Genomic DNA, 16037 nt, shown 5'->3' on the forward strand with positions numbered 1-16037 from the left:
AGAAGCCCTTGCTTTCAGGGGAGACATGCGAGAGACTTGGCTTGATATGCTTCACCATTCCCGAAGAGCTGAATAAAGTGGAGCACTGCAAGACAGGTGAGCTAACCAAAGACTGTCTCATTAACAGTTAACAGTCGAGTCGCTGCCGGGTGATGTTCACTTCGAGTTGGATAGCACTGTGGCTCCTGTCCAGTGCGCACCAAGAAATGTCCCGGTGGCCCTCAAGGCAGCTGTTAAGGCGCAGCTGGACCAATATGAAAAGGATGGACACTTAACCACAGTCACTCAGCCCACAGACTGGATTAGCAATCTGGTCATAGTGAAGAAGCCGGACAAATTGAGGCTTTGCATCGACCCCAAGCCACTTAACCGAGCCCTGAAAAGGTCCCATTACCTCATGCCCACTTTAGATGACGTGCTGTACAAGCTGCCTAAGGCACGTATCTTCACCCTGGTGGATGCGCGCGACGCATTCTTGCAGTGTCGCCTGGATGAGGAGAGCAGCCGGATGACAACGTTCTGGACGCCGTGGGGTAGAAAGCAATGGCTGAAGCTCCCTTTCAGCGTGTCAGTCGCACCGGAGCTGTACCAGAGGAAACAACATGAGCTGCTGGCCGGTTTGAAATGAATTGAGCCCATAGCCGATGACATCCTCATAGTCTGCTGTGGGGACACGGAGGAGGAGGCCGTTCGCAACCACAACGCAAACCTCATTGCTCTGATGGACAGATGCAGGGAAGTGAAGCTGAGGCTGAGCATAAAAAAGCTACAGTTTCATGTGAGGGAGGTCCGCTTCCACAGCCACATACTGTCGGCGGAGGGCCTCAAAGCTGATCCCAAGAAGGTCAGGGCAGTCCTGGACATGCCAAACCCCACGGATGCAAAAGGCGTTCAGCGGTGTGTCGGCTTCGTTAATTATTTATCGAGGTTCATGCCCCGCTTGTCAGAGGTGTGTGAACCGCTGAGAAGGTTGCTGGACAAAGATGTGCCGTGGCACTGGTTGCCCAAACATGATGGTGCTATGAAGGAAATCAAGACGCTGGTCACGGCGGTGCCAGTACTACGTTACTATGATGTCAGCAAGCCAGTCAACATACAGAGTGACTCCAGTCAGACCGGTTTGGGCTGCTGCCTGCTTCAGGGGGGACAGCCGGTCGCGTTCGCCTCCCGCGCGCTGAACCAGACGGAGCAAAACTACGCACAGATTGAGAAGGAGTGCCTGAGCATCGTATTCGCTTGTCAACGCTTCCACTACTACCTATATGGGAGGGGTGATGTGACTGCAGAGACCGACCACCGCCCGCTGGTGTCAATCTTCACTAAGCCCCTTCTCAGTGCACCAAAGCACCTTCAAAGCATGCTCCTCACACTTCAGAACTACTGCCTCACGGTGATGTACAAGCCAGGCCCTGAAATGTACATAAGTGACACGCTCAGCAGAGCCACCACCCCGCTACAGAGAACGGACACTCAGTACAGACGTGAAATGGTCTGCAGCATGCAGCAGGTGCAGTACGACACGGCAGCCATTCAGCAAGCAGACGATCTAAACGTCACCAGCCAACGCCTCGCACAGATTCGAAAACACACAGAGGAGGATGTGTGTCTTCAAACACTCAAGTCGGTCATGCTGGAGGGATGGCCAGAACGCAAAGAGGAGAGCCCCATAGCCGTCAGAGAATACTGGGCCATCAGAGATGAAATAAGCGCATAGGATGGTGTGCATTTTAGGAACCAGCGTGTCATCATTCCGAAAGCTATGCGTCCTGAGATGCTGAAACGGATCCACTACAACCACGTGGGGGGTGAGGCTTGCTATAGACAGGCCCGGGATACTCTCTACTGGCCAAATATGCAGGGGGAAATCAAAGACTATGTGCAGCAGTGCTCAGTGTGTAACAAGTATGCACACGAGCAACAGAAAGAGGCTATGATGTCACACCCGCTCCCCACACATCCCCGGCAGCTGGTGAGCATGGACTTGTTCAGCTACGCAAGGCAGGACTTCCTGCTCATGGTGGATCACTATTCGGACTTCCGGTAGATTGATCTACTCCCAAACCTGTCGGCAGAAACGATCATTCGAAGGTGCAAGGCGCAGTTTGCACGGTACGGTATCCCTGACCGGGCCATTTCCGACTGTGGAGAGTTTCGGGCGTTTGCGAGGGAGTGGGGCTTTGAACATGTCATGTCCTCCCCAAGACACCCAAAAGCTAATGGCAAAGCAGAGTCTGCAGTGAAGATTGTAAAAGGCCTATGCAGAAAAGCAGACCATGCCGACCAGAACCCCTGGAAGGCTTTTCTACACTGGAGAAACACGCCCACTGAGGGCATGCGCTGCAGCCCTGCACAACGGCTGATGTTACGGAGGCTGAGAACTCTTCTCCCTGTGGCCGACCAGCTGCTAGCACCTCAGGTCATCACTGGGGTCCCAGACAAGCTGAGGGTGAAGCATCAGGCAGCGAAGCTGACGTATGACAGAACTGCGAGGGATCTGCCAGAGCTGAATGTCGGCCAGCATGTCAGGATGAAACCACTCCCGGGTGACAGGACAGGCCGATGGAGGAGAGGTGTATGTCTGCAGCAGGTGGGACCACGGTCCTATCTCGTCAACGTGGAGGGAACCACGTATCGTCACAACAGGGTTGATCTCCGACCAGCAGAGGTTGCCCCTCCACAGCCGTCAGCCCACACAGAACGGCCACCGGAGCAGCCTGTGGGCACGTGTGCAGCTGAAGGGGGCCATGTGGGCGGGGGCAGCGCTGAGGAAGTCGTCAGCAGCCCTGCGATGTCTTCAAGGTCGTCAGCCCTGAGATCACCGCCATCTCCCCCACAGGCTGTGACCACACCATGCCGTGAGTTACAGGGCCGGGCCTTCTCCGGCAGATTAAGCCTCCAGAAAGACTTGACCTCTAGATCATACACTGTGCTGAGATTGACACACACAGACACACACACACACTCACACGCGGGACAGTGGACATTGTTTAAAACACACACACACACACACACACACACACACACACACACACACACACACACTGGACTGTGGAAATTTAATAAAAAACGTTTTTTTAAAAACGAAACAAAAACTGTGATGTTCACTTCTAATGTTCTTATTAAGTGGTTTTGTGGATGCTCTGATGCTACCATTTTGTTGTTATTGTTCTGCAAAGGATTTGGTTGATATTGATTTGCTGTCTTCTTGATGCACTATTTCTATTGCACTATTTTAATATAGGTATATGAGCACTAATGTTCTAATGGCTAATACTATCCATTATATTGTTTGGTATTGTATTCTACGAAAGGAAGGGAGACGTTGTAGGGTAACGTTATGCAGCCAACAGCTCCCCCTAGGGGCACTGATTTATATATACTTGCCTTGTGTAACATGCCTCAGTTCTGTTAGGGGCACAGCCGGTGAATACACGTTACTAAGAGACACAGCCCGACTCTGTCTGTTATTTATTGGCACCTACACTTGCAACACATATCAACTCCATTTTACTGGTAAAATAATCTTCCCGCTCTGCATTTCATATTTAACGTCTTTTTATCCCTTTACATAAAGCACTTTGAATTGCCTGTCGTGTCTGAAACGTGCCAAGTAAATAAACTTTCCTTGCGGACTTTTTTTTTTTTACTTTGGTTGTCAGTGCTTTGGCATCTCAGTTGCTGCACCGTGGATCTTCTGGATCTCCACCTTGCCGTGGTGGAGAAGCTTGCGTGTACCAATGATCCCAAGAGCTATGCCGTCCGGAGCTTGGGGAGTAGAAAATAAAATGATGGATTTTTGCACGGCTCTGACTTCACTTAGGGATCTGAATTGAAAGAATAAAGGAAATCAAGTTTACTTCCTGAAATACGCCAAATCGCTCACTTAGTCGGTAACCCCAGATTTGCGAAACTCTCGCACATGCGCAAGGTAAACTAAGAGTTAACTGAGGTTAGGGGTACGTTGAAGTTGCGGATTGGTTAAAAAAAAAAATCCCGCGAGAGTTTTGCAAATCTAGGGTTACCATCTAGACAGGCTTTAGCGTCTCATCTGCCGGAAATACAAAGGCGAGTGATGTGGGTGTGCGCATGTGCATGATTTATTTAAGCAGAAGCCTGAGATCGTCTCTACGCTGCTTTTGTCGAATGCTTCCAATCTGATGTACGACTTGAAACCCTGGTGACTTCAACGAACAGTATTATAAACTCTCAGACATAAATGTGTTGGATTCAAGGTAATGCTTTGGTTACATATGTTGCTTTTCAGCATGCTTCGATCAACTAACAGACTTGATAAATTTGTTTGCTAACATAGTGATGCTAATTGATGCATGCTCAATAATCCAGGTAAGGAAATCACATAAAGTTGAATCGGTTCATCTGGACACAACGTTTATTGAGAGAAACGTTTCATCACTCATCTGAATGACCTCTTTAGTCTCAGCCTTATAAACACTACAGTGGCGTAACGACCGAGAACAACGTCGGTTTCACGTTCAAATTGCCTTGAGCATTAACTCGAGTTACAATGTATTTATGCATGTTCAATAATCCAGGTAAGAAAATCAAAGACAGTTGAAACAGTTTATCTGGATACAACGATTATTGACAGAAACTTTTCATCACTTAAGTCAGACATGGGCAACTGGCGGCCCGCGGGCCGCATTCGGCCCCCGTCCTCACTCAGTACGGCCGGCGGGTCAATTTCCAAATATCAATAGATTGTTGGTTTCACGGGCGTTAGAAGCAAGGGGGCCATTTGACCACATCTGAACCGGATCCCAATTGTAATTATACTGTCCACTGACAGAGGGCAAGCCTTCGACTTGTTGCCAAGCAACTCCTTGCACGTGGTCTCCCGCAACAACACGGGATGAGGAGGGACATGATCGGCAAAAACGAAAACTTGACCTAGAGAACCGTGTCTTCCAGGCAAGATGAGAAACAGAGAAGATACTCCGTTTCTCATAGAATTAAAAGGCAAACCTGTGTTTAGTGTGCCTGGAAACAAAATCAGCCATGAAGGAACCACGGAAGTGGTGTTAGGGGGCAGTATTCCCCCTGGCCCTAAGTAAACAAAAAATATCCAGCCATCCATCCATTAGCCAAACCGCTTATCCTGCTCTCAGGGTCACGAGGCTGCTGGAGCCTATCCCAGCAGTCATTGGGCAGCAGGCAGGGAAACACCCTGGACAGGCCGCCAGACCATCACGGGGCCGACGCGCACACACATTAACACCTAGGGTAAACAACAAAAAAACAAATACCAAATTCCAATGCCCCAGTACAGTGACGGGGACGCTGTGCTGTAGGAGATGCCATCCTTCGGATGAGATGTTAAACTGAGGTCCTGACTCACTGTGGTCATCAAAGATCCCATGGTACTTGTTGCAAAGAGTAGGGGGTTCCCTGATGTCCTGGCAAAACTCCCAACCTGGCTCTCTCCATCTGGCCACCTAATCATCCCCCCATGTAATTGGCTCAATGATTCTTCCCTTTCCACCTCAAGCTGATGTGTGATGAGCGTTCTGGCACAAAATGGCTGCTGTACATCACCCAAGTGGGTGCTACACATTGGTGGTGGTTGATGTGAGTTACCCCCTTCAATGTAAAGTGCTTTGGGTGTCTAGAAAAGCGGCATATAAATGTAATGATAATTATTATCCATCCATTACCCAAGCCGCTTATCCTGCTCTCAGGATCGCGGGATGCTGCCGCCTATCCCAGCAGTCATTGGGCAGCAGGCGGGGAGACACCCTGTACATGCAGCCAGTCCATCACAGGGCCGACATACACACACATTCACACCTAGGGACAATTTAGTATGGCTGATTAACCTGACCTACATGTCTTTGGACTGTGGGAGGAAACCCGAGCACCCGGAGGAAACCCACGCGGACAGGGGGGGAGAACATGCAAACTCCACACAGAGGATGACCTGGGACGACCCCCAAGGTTGGACTACCTCGGGGCTCGAACCCAGGACTTTCTTGTTGTGAGGTGACTGCATTAACCACTGCACCACCGTGCCGCCATTATTATTATTATTATTATCATCATCATTATTATTATTATCCATCCATTATCCAAACTGCTTATCCTGCTCTCAGGGTCACGGGGATGCTGGAGCCTATCCCAGCAGTCATCGGGCGGCAGGCGGGAAGACACCCTGGACAGGCCGCCAGGCCATCACAGGACCAACACACACACACACACACACACACACACACACACACACACACACACACACACACACACACACACACACACCTAGGAACAAATTAGTATGGTATTATTATTATCATTGGTGCTGTGCCCTCACATGGAACCAATGGAAACTAAAATCTGCTGTGGCGACCCCTGAAAAACAGGGAACAAGCTGAAAGAAGATTATTAGGGGCCCAAGCAGCGATAGCTGTGGAAACCCAATCGTTGTTTTTTTCTAAGGATTACTTTTATCGTTGTTTCCGCAGGGCGCCACAATAAGTGCATTTACGTTTTGGGTCATATCTCGGGCTCCGTATGGACTTTTCGAGAAATTTTTTTCTCCGCTGATTCCTTGAAAGCCCCCGAATCTAACACACCCATTCCCGCCAATTTCCGCTTGCAAAATTGTCAGCTGCAATACTGCTTGGACCCTGTTAATCGCCGCTTGTGGCTATATTTATTATTATTATTATTATTACAAGGTTTTCAACTTGGACCTCACGGTGGCGCAGTGGTTAGCGTGGTCCCCTCACAGCAAGAAGGTCCTGGGTTCGAGCCCCAGGGTAGTCTAACCTTGGTGGGTCATCCCAGGTCGTCCTCTGTGTGGAGTTCGCATGTTCTTCCCATGTCTGCGTGGGTTTCCCCTAGGGGTTCCAGTTTCCTCCCACAGTCCAAAGACATGTAAGTCAGGTGAATTGGCCATACCAAAACTGTCCCTAGGTGTGTGTGTGTGTGTGTGCGTGTGTGTGTATATGTGTGTCGGCCCTGTGATGGCCTGGCGGCCTGTCCAAGGTGTCTCGACACCTGCCGCCCAATGTCTGCTGGAATAGGCTCCAGCATCCCCGTGACCCTCAGAGCAGGGTAAGCGGTTAAGATAATGGAAGGATTGGTGGATTTCAACTTGAGCTGCCACTACAATACCACACACAAAGACAAATATGGCATGTACATCGGAGGTGCCGGAGCTGCTATCATCGCTGACCTCAAAGGAAAAATACACCGACAGCAGAGCCTTTTCACCAAAGCCACGTCTACACAGTAGTCCTCTCTCAAGGCGTCTTGTGCTGTTTCCCTTGAGCTTGCTAAAGCAAAGAAGCCGTTGTCAGATGGTGAAACAGTGAAGCTATGTGCAGTAGAGATGGCTAAAGCTTTTGGAGATGACAACGTCTGTGGGTGAGTTTCAGTGGCTTTCATTGGCTTCATCAGTGTATGAATGTGTGTGTGAATGGGTGAATATGAGGCACTTGTAAAAAAAAGTGCTTTGAGTGGTTGGTAGACTAGAAAAGCGGTATAGAAAATGCAGTCATTTTACCATTTTGAGCTAAATGCATGTTTATTTGAAAGATGTCATGGAATGGGAGGGCAGAGTAGAAATGTACTACAAACATGAACGTTAGTTGTTGCACTTAGTGTGAATGTTAACTTTTTTACCATTATTGAATGATGATTTTTGAGACCCCATTGCACTAAAATAATGGTATATCACTCAGGAATGTGGACGTTTTTTCTTTGTTAAGGTCATTAAATAGAAATGTTGGTATGATAAACGTTGATTACCAATATATATTTTATTATTTTCATTACATTAGTAGCTATAATTGGTTAATTGAGTGATGGGGTTACACTATCCCACTGGTAGAAGTACATGGTCACAATCTTGCCCTCTGGTAGTGAGGATAAAATTTTTGTTGCCCTCTCTATCATCAAAGTTGCCCATCCCTGATCTAACTGATGATTTAGACTGAAGAGGTCACTTAGATGAGTGATAAACATTGTATCCAGATGGACTGTTTCAACTTTCTTTGAAAGCGTTACAATGGCAATGTGTATTATTCACAGAGGATTGAGGAGTGGTGCATCCTTGATAGGGAGGAACGCTGCTTTGAACAGGGAGTCAAAGAGGCCATGTATGTGAATAGGGAACAATCATCACTAAACGGGGGGAGGGGGGCGCTAAGAGTACATCTGTCGCCATTTTACAATGCTGTAATAGCAACTATTCCCCAATCCTGTGTGTGTAGTACACATTGCCATTGTAATTCTAGTCTATATTCAAGACTTTATTCATCTGCCAAACCTGTTATACTTTACGATCGCAGCAGATTATTCAATTAACTCAATATTGGTAACTGTGTGTAATTAATGAAAAATAGCTGTATTTCTTACCCGTAGAACACAAGGATTGTTTTAACTTTAGTATACATTTTTTTGCTTTCTCATCGGCTTGTCTGCAGCTCACAACGATAGCGTCCTGCTAAAACGCTCAAGCACGATAGTCTGGATTAGCTAATTTCCTCAGATGACGGCCTCTCTTTACTCTATACAGAAGGATATGCAACAGTCAAACTATGAATCTTTCAATCATTCTGTTGGAGAACCAAGCCAATTAAGGGTGAAGGAAAAGATCTCTGATAATCCACTGACCACAACCCTATCACCAGAGAGACTGCTTGATAACCCACAGAAAGTTCTCTTCAGTGAATCAGAGGAAAAGCCTCTCTATGGGAAGTCTGCAAAGGGTTGTATGAAGTTGCGAGGTAGGTCAGCATGTGAAGTTGCAGAGCCTCCCTCTGAACGCTGTTTGCGATCGAAAGCACTGAAGAAGCCTCTGAATGGGTCGCCTATATCTGAGGCAGAAAAAAGTCATCTGGGGTGCTCTTCCAGAACACACAAAAAGCCACATGATGAAACATCTCTGACTAACACTAGTACAAAGACTGTGGATGTTCCAGTCAAAGATGTCAAAAAGCTGAATATTGATGATCTGTTGAATGGGCCTCAAAGAAAAAGAGGACCTAAAAAAAGGTCTCTTGGGAAAAGGGACTCAGACATGCTTTCACCTCTAGCCACAGAACAGTCTGGTTGCAGCAGTTCTCCCATTCGCAGCCTTTGCACTGCCAATTCCTTAGCAAACACACCAAAGAGATGGAAGGGAAGGACGCGGTTGACGCAAGTAGCTTTTCTTGGCTCTACACTGGATCGTAACCCAGCCACTGATAACCTGTTTACTGCCACACTGTCTGCCCTGGGAGCCAAGCAAGAAGATCCAGAGCATACCAGCCAATCAGAGGTATTTAAACACATCTTTGCTCATCTATATATCAATTTATTATATATGATTTTATTTGTTTTTGTTTTTTTAAAGGATCTCACTCATTCACTCACAAACAGTTAACTAGTAAGGGGGATGAGGGATAAAAACTGATAGTATGACTTTAAAGTTAACAGGCGTTCGTTGAGGCTGTACAAAGTTTAAAATGAATCAGAATCATGTTTATTGGCTATGTAGGTTTGCACATACATGGAATTTGACTCCGGTTTCGTGGCTCTCTGTGTACCTAACATAGAATAACAACACTACAACACAACAATTTGCAGTGATATATACACAAGGATTGACTTATACAGCCAAAATAAGAGGTGATAAAGTGCAATGGTGCAGAGAATATATCAGAGATGCTGACAGATGTTAGCAAGTTACTTACATACATGCCTGAGGTAGATGGACATGACAGCGTACCAGTATACGTACAATGTACAGTACAGTATATACAAAATGGTTGGATTTATTTGAGTATTAAACATTCATTTGAATGACAGCCCATGGAAAGAAACTGTTTTTATATCTGGTTGTTTTGGTGTACAGTGCTCTGTGGCGCCTGCCAGAGAGGAGGAGTTGGAACAGGTTGTAACCAGGGTATGATGGGTCTGCAGTGATGTTGCCTGCCCGTTTCCTGACTCTGGAAATGTATAAGTCCTGAATGGAGGGCAGATTGGCACCATTGATTTTCTCTGCAGACCAAGCTGTCCATTTTAGTCTGTCCCTGTCCTGTTTGGTGACCGAAACAAACCAGACAGTGATGGGATGTGCAGAGGACAGACTGGATTATTGCAGCATAGAACTGAATCAACAGTTCCTGAAACAGTTTGAATTTCTTGAGCTGGCAGAGAAAGTACATCCTCTACTGGGCCTTTTGGGTGATTGTGTCTATGCTGTTTGCCCACTTTAGGTCCTGGGAGATTGTGCAACCCAGAAATCTGTAGGTTTTCACTGTAGACACTGTGCTGTTGAGTATGGTGAGGGGGGCCAGTGTTGCGGGACTCCTCCTGAAGTCCACTGTCATCTCCACTGTTTTGAGCATGTTCAGCTCCAGGTTGTTACGGCCGCACCAGAGGGCCGGCTGATCAACCTTCTATCTATATATGCAGATTCGTCACCATCCCGGATAAGGCCAATGATGGTTGTGCCGTCCGCAAACCTCAGGAGTTTAACAGATGGGTCACCTGAGGTGCAGTCATTTGTGTAGAGGGAGAAGAGTAGAGCGGAGAGCACACATCCCTTGGGGGCGCCAGTACTGATTGTCTGGGTGCTGGATGTGATTTTTTTTCCCCCAACCTGATCAGCTGCCTCCTGTCTACCAGGAAGTGTTTAATCCACTGGCAGATGGGGGCTGGTACAATGAGTTTGGAGAGGAGGATATCTGGGGCAATGGTGTTGAATACTGAGCTGAAGTCCACAAACAGGACCTTTGTGTATGTCCCTGGGGAGTCAAGGTGCTGGTGTAATGGATATGGAAATGTGTTAAAAATGTACTTTCATGTACTCTGGCTAAATGTACTTATTTTGGGTTTCCCCCCCTTTTTTTCTCCCCAATTGTACATGGCCAATCACCCCAATCTCTGAGCCGTTCTGGTCGGTCGCTGCTCCACTCTCTCTGCCGATCCAGAGAGGGCTGCAGACTACCATGCCTCCTCCGATACATGTGGAGTCGCCAGCCGCTTCTTTTCACCTGACAGTGAGGAGTTTTGCCAGGGGGATATAGCGCATGGAAGGATCACGCTATTCCCCCCAGTGCCCTCTCCCTCTCCCCGAACAGGTGCCCTAACCGACCAGAGGAGGCACTAGTGCAGCGACCAGGACGCATACCCACATCCGGCTTCCCACCCACAGACACGGCCAATTGTGTCTGTAGGGACGCCCGGCCAAGCCGGAGGTAGCACGGGGATGCGAACCGATGAGCCTCATGTTGGTAGGCAATGGAATAGACTGCCACCCGGATGCCCTGTCTAAATCTACTCTAAAAATGTACTCTAATGTAGTCTGTGTAGCCGCTGCTACACAACAATTGCCCCTCTAGGGACAAATAAAACCTACTTGACTTGACTAATTCGTTTCCTTGACGTGTGGGGAGATTGCGTTTGAAATGGCATTCTATGGTCTTTCTTTGTTAACTCAAGTTTAATAATCAATAATTTTATGCTTTGTTTCCCCAAGTTTAATAGCCTCTATGCACACAGTGGTGCTGACATAGTTCAAGTAAATTCTCTGCCATCTTGTTCACTTCCGCTCCACTTCTGCTACCCATACTGTTCATATGATTTTTGCCAAATGGCGACGCCATCCCAGAAAAAGGAGTTTAAGTTTCAACGTACCGATAGCACGACAGCTGCACATTGCTTTGTGCCAAGCCCCCAGTAAGTACAACAAATTCCCTAGTTTTCATACGTTTCCCTCTGATGCGGAAACCAGGCGAAAATGGATTGTCGCTATCCGGAGGGACAACTTCACCATTAGACACCATACCCGCATTTGTAGCCGGCATTTTAAAGAAGAGGATGTTCATGAGCCAGGGTCCAAGAGAGGTCAGTGAGTTAAAGAAGGGAGCGGTTGCGGCGTTGTTTGAGTGGAACAATTTCTCCATCCCACTTCCAAGACCGGGGGTTTGGGAGAGGAGAGAGCGACCAGCAGCGGAGGATGACACACCGGATGAGGAGGCTGAAATTATCCCTGGGGACCACGGCTGCACTTCGGCTCTGGATCCTGCAGTTGTCGATTTAACTCTCGATGAAAACATGTCTCTTGTAGAGGCATGGTCAAGGAAGCCTGAGTAGCTTTATTGAAGATGCCACCACCTCCATCCCCAAAAAAGCCGGAAAGCGAACTCGTATCGCCCGCACCGCAGGAGACATCGATAACCGCTCGACTGAAGGGTCAGACCCGCCAGCCAGCGGCCAACGTGTCTTATCCATGCACGTTACACTAACCCCCTTCTTCGGGAAGCGCGTCCCCGCGCTTAAGCATGTCAGCTCCTTCACGCCTCAGGGCGCATACGCTTCCGATGGCCTTACGGTCGCTCCATCCCGCTTCTGACACCAATGTAGCGAATTCGGGAGACAACGCAACCACAGGAACTGCCGCGGCCGGGAAGCGAACCCGTATCGCCCGCACCGCAGGAAACATCGATAACCGCTCGACTAAAGGGTCAGACCCGCCAGCCAGCGGCCAACGTGTCTACTTATCCAATCCATGCACGTTACAATATTGATTTTCAAAAATTTTAGCCCACAAGAATTAAAAAAACGTGTATGACGTCAAATCAACTACTCATCCCCCAGATACAAAGTATTATTTATCACATGTATTGACAAATTGAAAAACCCATTCCCATCCCTACCATCCTACCCACCCACCCACTCATAGGATCACAGTTTACAGAATACATTTGGGTAAAGACGGGAAAACATAAGATAAATAATTGTATTAATTATTCAAACAAAAGAAAGAAAAGATGAAAAAATGGGGGGGGGGGGCTCATCACTGTAATAGGACATTTATGGTTTCTACCCTACTCTTTCAAGGGGTTCCTGTAGAGAGTCATAGAAATCCAGAAAGGGCCTCCAGACAACTCAGATATTCAGAATATCCAAGCTCCCACTAGGAAACTTTTCCTAGTAGGTGGGCTGCTGTTGGAGCTCTAACTAGTTAACGTTGGTGAAATTCAACAACACTGATTTTCACTACTTATTTGACATCATGGAAACACAATGGTGATGGAAAGGATGACGGACGAAATCAAGCAGGCATCTCCGTGGACTATGATGTTCGTGGATAACATTGTGATTTGTAGTGAGAGCAGGGGATAGGTTGAGGAGAGCCTGGAGAGGTGGAGTTATGCACTGGAGAGAAGACAAATGAAAGTCAGTAGGAGCAAGATGGAATTCATATGTGTGAATGAGAGGAAGGACAGCGGAGTGGTGAGAATGCAAGGAGTAGAGGGGACGAAGGTGGATGAGTTTAAACAGGGTGTCCGCGGTTCCTTAAAAAGTCGTATTCATGTATCTAAATTAAAGGCCTTAAAATGTCTTCAATTCATTAAAAATGTCGGGAAATGGTTAAATTCATTACTCAAATGTCTTAAAAAAGAAATGTCCGAAGAGGACTATTTCTTCTTCTTCGTTTGAGTTGTGCAAAGATTAATTTAGTGTAACCGAGCTATTTTCTCGCCCGGTGCGGGATTGGATACGCGGTGTACTGCACCTCAAGGCGACATCACTAACCGCTCGACTAAAGGGTCAGACTCATTAGCTAGGGGCTAACGTGTCTTATTACTAGTTTACATTAGCTTGGGTTGCGTGCAGAGCGCAAATCATTCTGGTAACTACTTGCAGTCGTGACTAGAGTTGGCTGCTTTTTTTCGCTAGAGCTAATGTGAGGTTGTAAATAGACCGTTCTATGGTGAAATGCATAAATGTGTTCTGCCAGCGACATCTACTGGTCAGATAGAATCGCTTATAGAACCCCTGGAAACCTGGAATCCACAGCAGAGAGGAAATTCCAAGCAGTGCTAAGTCACGTTCCGGCAGCTCCGCAAAAATAAACAACGCATTTTAAAACGAACGAAAAATCTATTGAACACCTAAACTAACATAAGATAATATTTGACACTTATACGGTACATATTGATTCCACCACATGCTATTTTCATGAATTCCAGGTTCGTATCAGGCGTGCCTGTTAGCTATAGCATGCTATTCCCTGTAATTAAAACAAATATGTATCCCCATAGATAGTCCATGGGCCAGAGCCCAAAATTTCCTATTTCGGTACACTCAAGGTGGCAAAACTTACTTATAATTTTTGAAAGGATCCATGTCTGTAGATGATATTTTGGTATGATAACCATTCCTGAGTGGCAGCTGTATCACAGTTATCAGCTCATGAAGTTAACCACCCCCTAAAGTAAATTGCATTTTAGACGCTGGTGCATATCCTGGTTTAGCCTCATGGTCAGGACATTTTTCAATGTTCTATAATATTGTCTTTGGTATCATTTTAAAGGGGACCTTCTTAGCTTTCATTCAAGCCCTGTTGTGGATATTTCTCACAAATATAGAGGTCACTTGAGCTCTTCAACCCGTCAATAACACACATCTTTCTGCAATGTTCGCCTAAACTATATACTTTCTTTTAGCCCTGTGGCATCTAGGAATATCAGGGACACAAAACACAAAAACTGGAATACTCACAGGACTGTAAAGATTCAGGAAATGTATAATATACCCATACTATTTCATTGTGTGAGGTGATTGTGAACCTTAAATTAGAAGGGCATTATTACTAAGAAACTAACTAGACCAAAGCCAGTTAGTCCATGGGTCAGACCAGATATCGATATCACCCAAGGTGACACAACTTCACTGGTGCCATTTTATTTGGTACACTAACAGAAGTAAAATAATACATGATAACCTTTCCAAATGAGCAGCTATTTCATTTTTCTTTCAGGAAACCTGTTTCTGTGCCTCTCACAATTGTGTATTTGCCCAGATTTTTACAGATATAGCATTTCAACACCCCTGGTACTGAGTAGCCTAGCTTAAACTCTGGGACAGTCCTTAGTTGGCCAACAACCAAGGACAACCAGTACTGTGTACTTCCATTCATTGTGCTAAGCTAGGCTAACGTGCAGCCAGATAGCTTTCTACTAAACACATAGGGAGGAAACTGGTATCTATCTTCTTGTCTCACTCTGGAGAAGATTGTAAGCTAATTTCCCATAATGTTAGCATGTTCTTTTAATGTATATGTTAATATGATTGTTAAAGTGGCTACGAGGAACTTTCATCTTGTGTTGATTTTAGCGGCCTTATGTGGACAAAATACAGCTGTTGCATAGCAACTACGTAATGTATCTATTTGTGGCTATGTAAGATAAATAATGGTAATATGATGCTGGTGAAGCAAAGTAAACTTTGTTTTAGTAGTGTTCATACACCTAAGTTACATGTATTTGTTTGTATGTGGCAGGTGAAAACTGACTGAATATGGCCACTGGTGAACAAGCAAGTTTTTACCCAATACCAAAGCGCCCACGGGTGGAGTGCATTATCCACTGTTCTGATGATACAGATAAGCTGGTTTCACTACAAAGTGTCGACTCATGGAGAACTCTGCTCAGGGCAGCTCAGATACGAAATCATGCACCAGTTTTGAAACTGGCAAAAGACATTCCTGAGGGACAGATTCCAGCAATCTACTACCACAGAAAGTGTCGCAGTATCTTCACTATGAAGCAAATTCTTGATGGCCTCCTTGCAAAAGAAAAGAAAAGTTGTGTCTCTGCTGAAGAGAAACAATCTAAGAGAGTAGCTCGACATGCTCCAAGTACATCTAGGACTTATGATGCAGAGTGCATATTTTGTCAGAAAAACAGCAAATATTCCAAGAGACAGAATACGAGAGAAGTACTGGTGCAGTGTCGAGAACTGCGAGCTGATGCAAAGATCAGGAGTGCAGCCACAAAAAAAAGGGACAGCAGAATCCTTGACATTGGGAGTAGAGACCTTGTAGCAGCTGAAGGGCACTACCACAGGTCATGCTATAGACTTTACACCAAAGAAGAGGTTTCCAAAGGAGAGGTTGCCAGCAATAAAGATGATGATGCTGCAGCCCAGTATGAAGCTGCTGTGAATAAGGCATACAATGAGCTGTTCCTCTTCATCAGGATGGAGCTTTTTGGCAATCCTCAAGTGATGACAATGACTGATCTCTC

General features: G+C 46.4%; 1 protein-coding gene across 1 annotated transcript in view; it reads left to right on the forward strand.

The window, feature by feature from the left end:
• Window positions 1-4112: 4112 nt before the first annotated feature.
• si:dkey-127k13.1 (PWWP domain-containing DNA repair factor 3A) overlaps window positions 4113-16037 on the forward strand; it is a 52050-nt gene continuing 40125 nt past the window's right edge. The window contains exons 1-2 of the mRNA XM_056278930.1: window positions 4113-4232; window positions 8439-9274. Coding sequence (XP_056134905.1) covers window positions 8504-9274 — 771 coding nt within the window. The 5' untranslated portion in view covers window positions 4113-4232; window positions 8439-8503. The remainder of the gene's footprint in view (window positions 4233-8438; window positions 9275-16037) is intronic.

Source organism: Lampris incognitus, chromosome 4 (assembly GCF_029633865.1).
Source record: "Lampris incognitus isolate fLamInc1 chromosome 4, fLamInc1.hap2, whole genome shotgun sequence".
Lineage (NCBI taxonomy): Eukaryota > Metazoa > Chordata > Actinopteri > Lampriformes > Lampridae > Lampris > Lampris incognitus.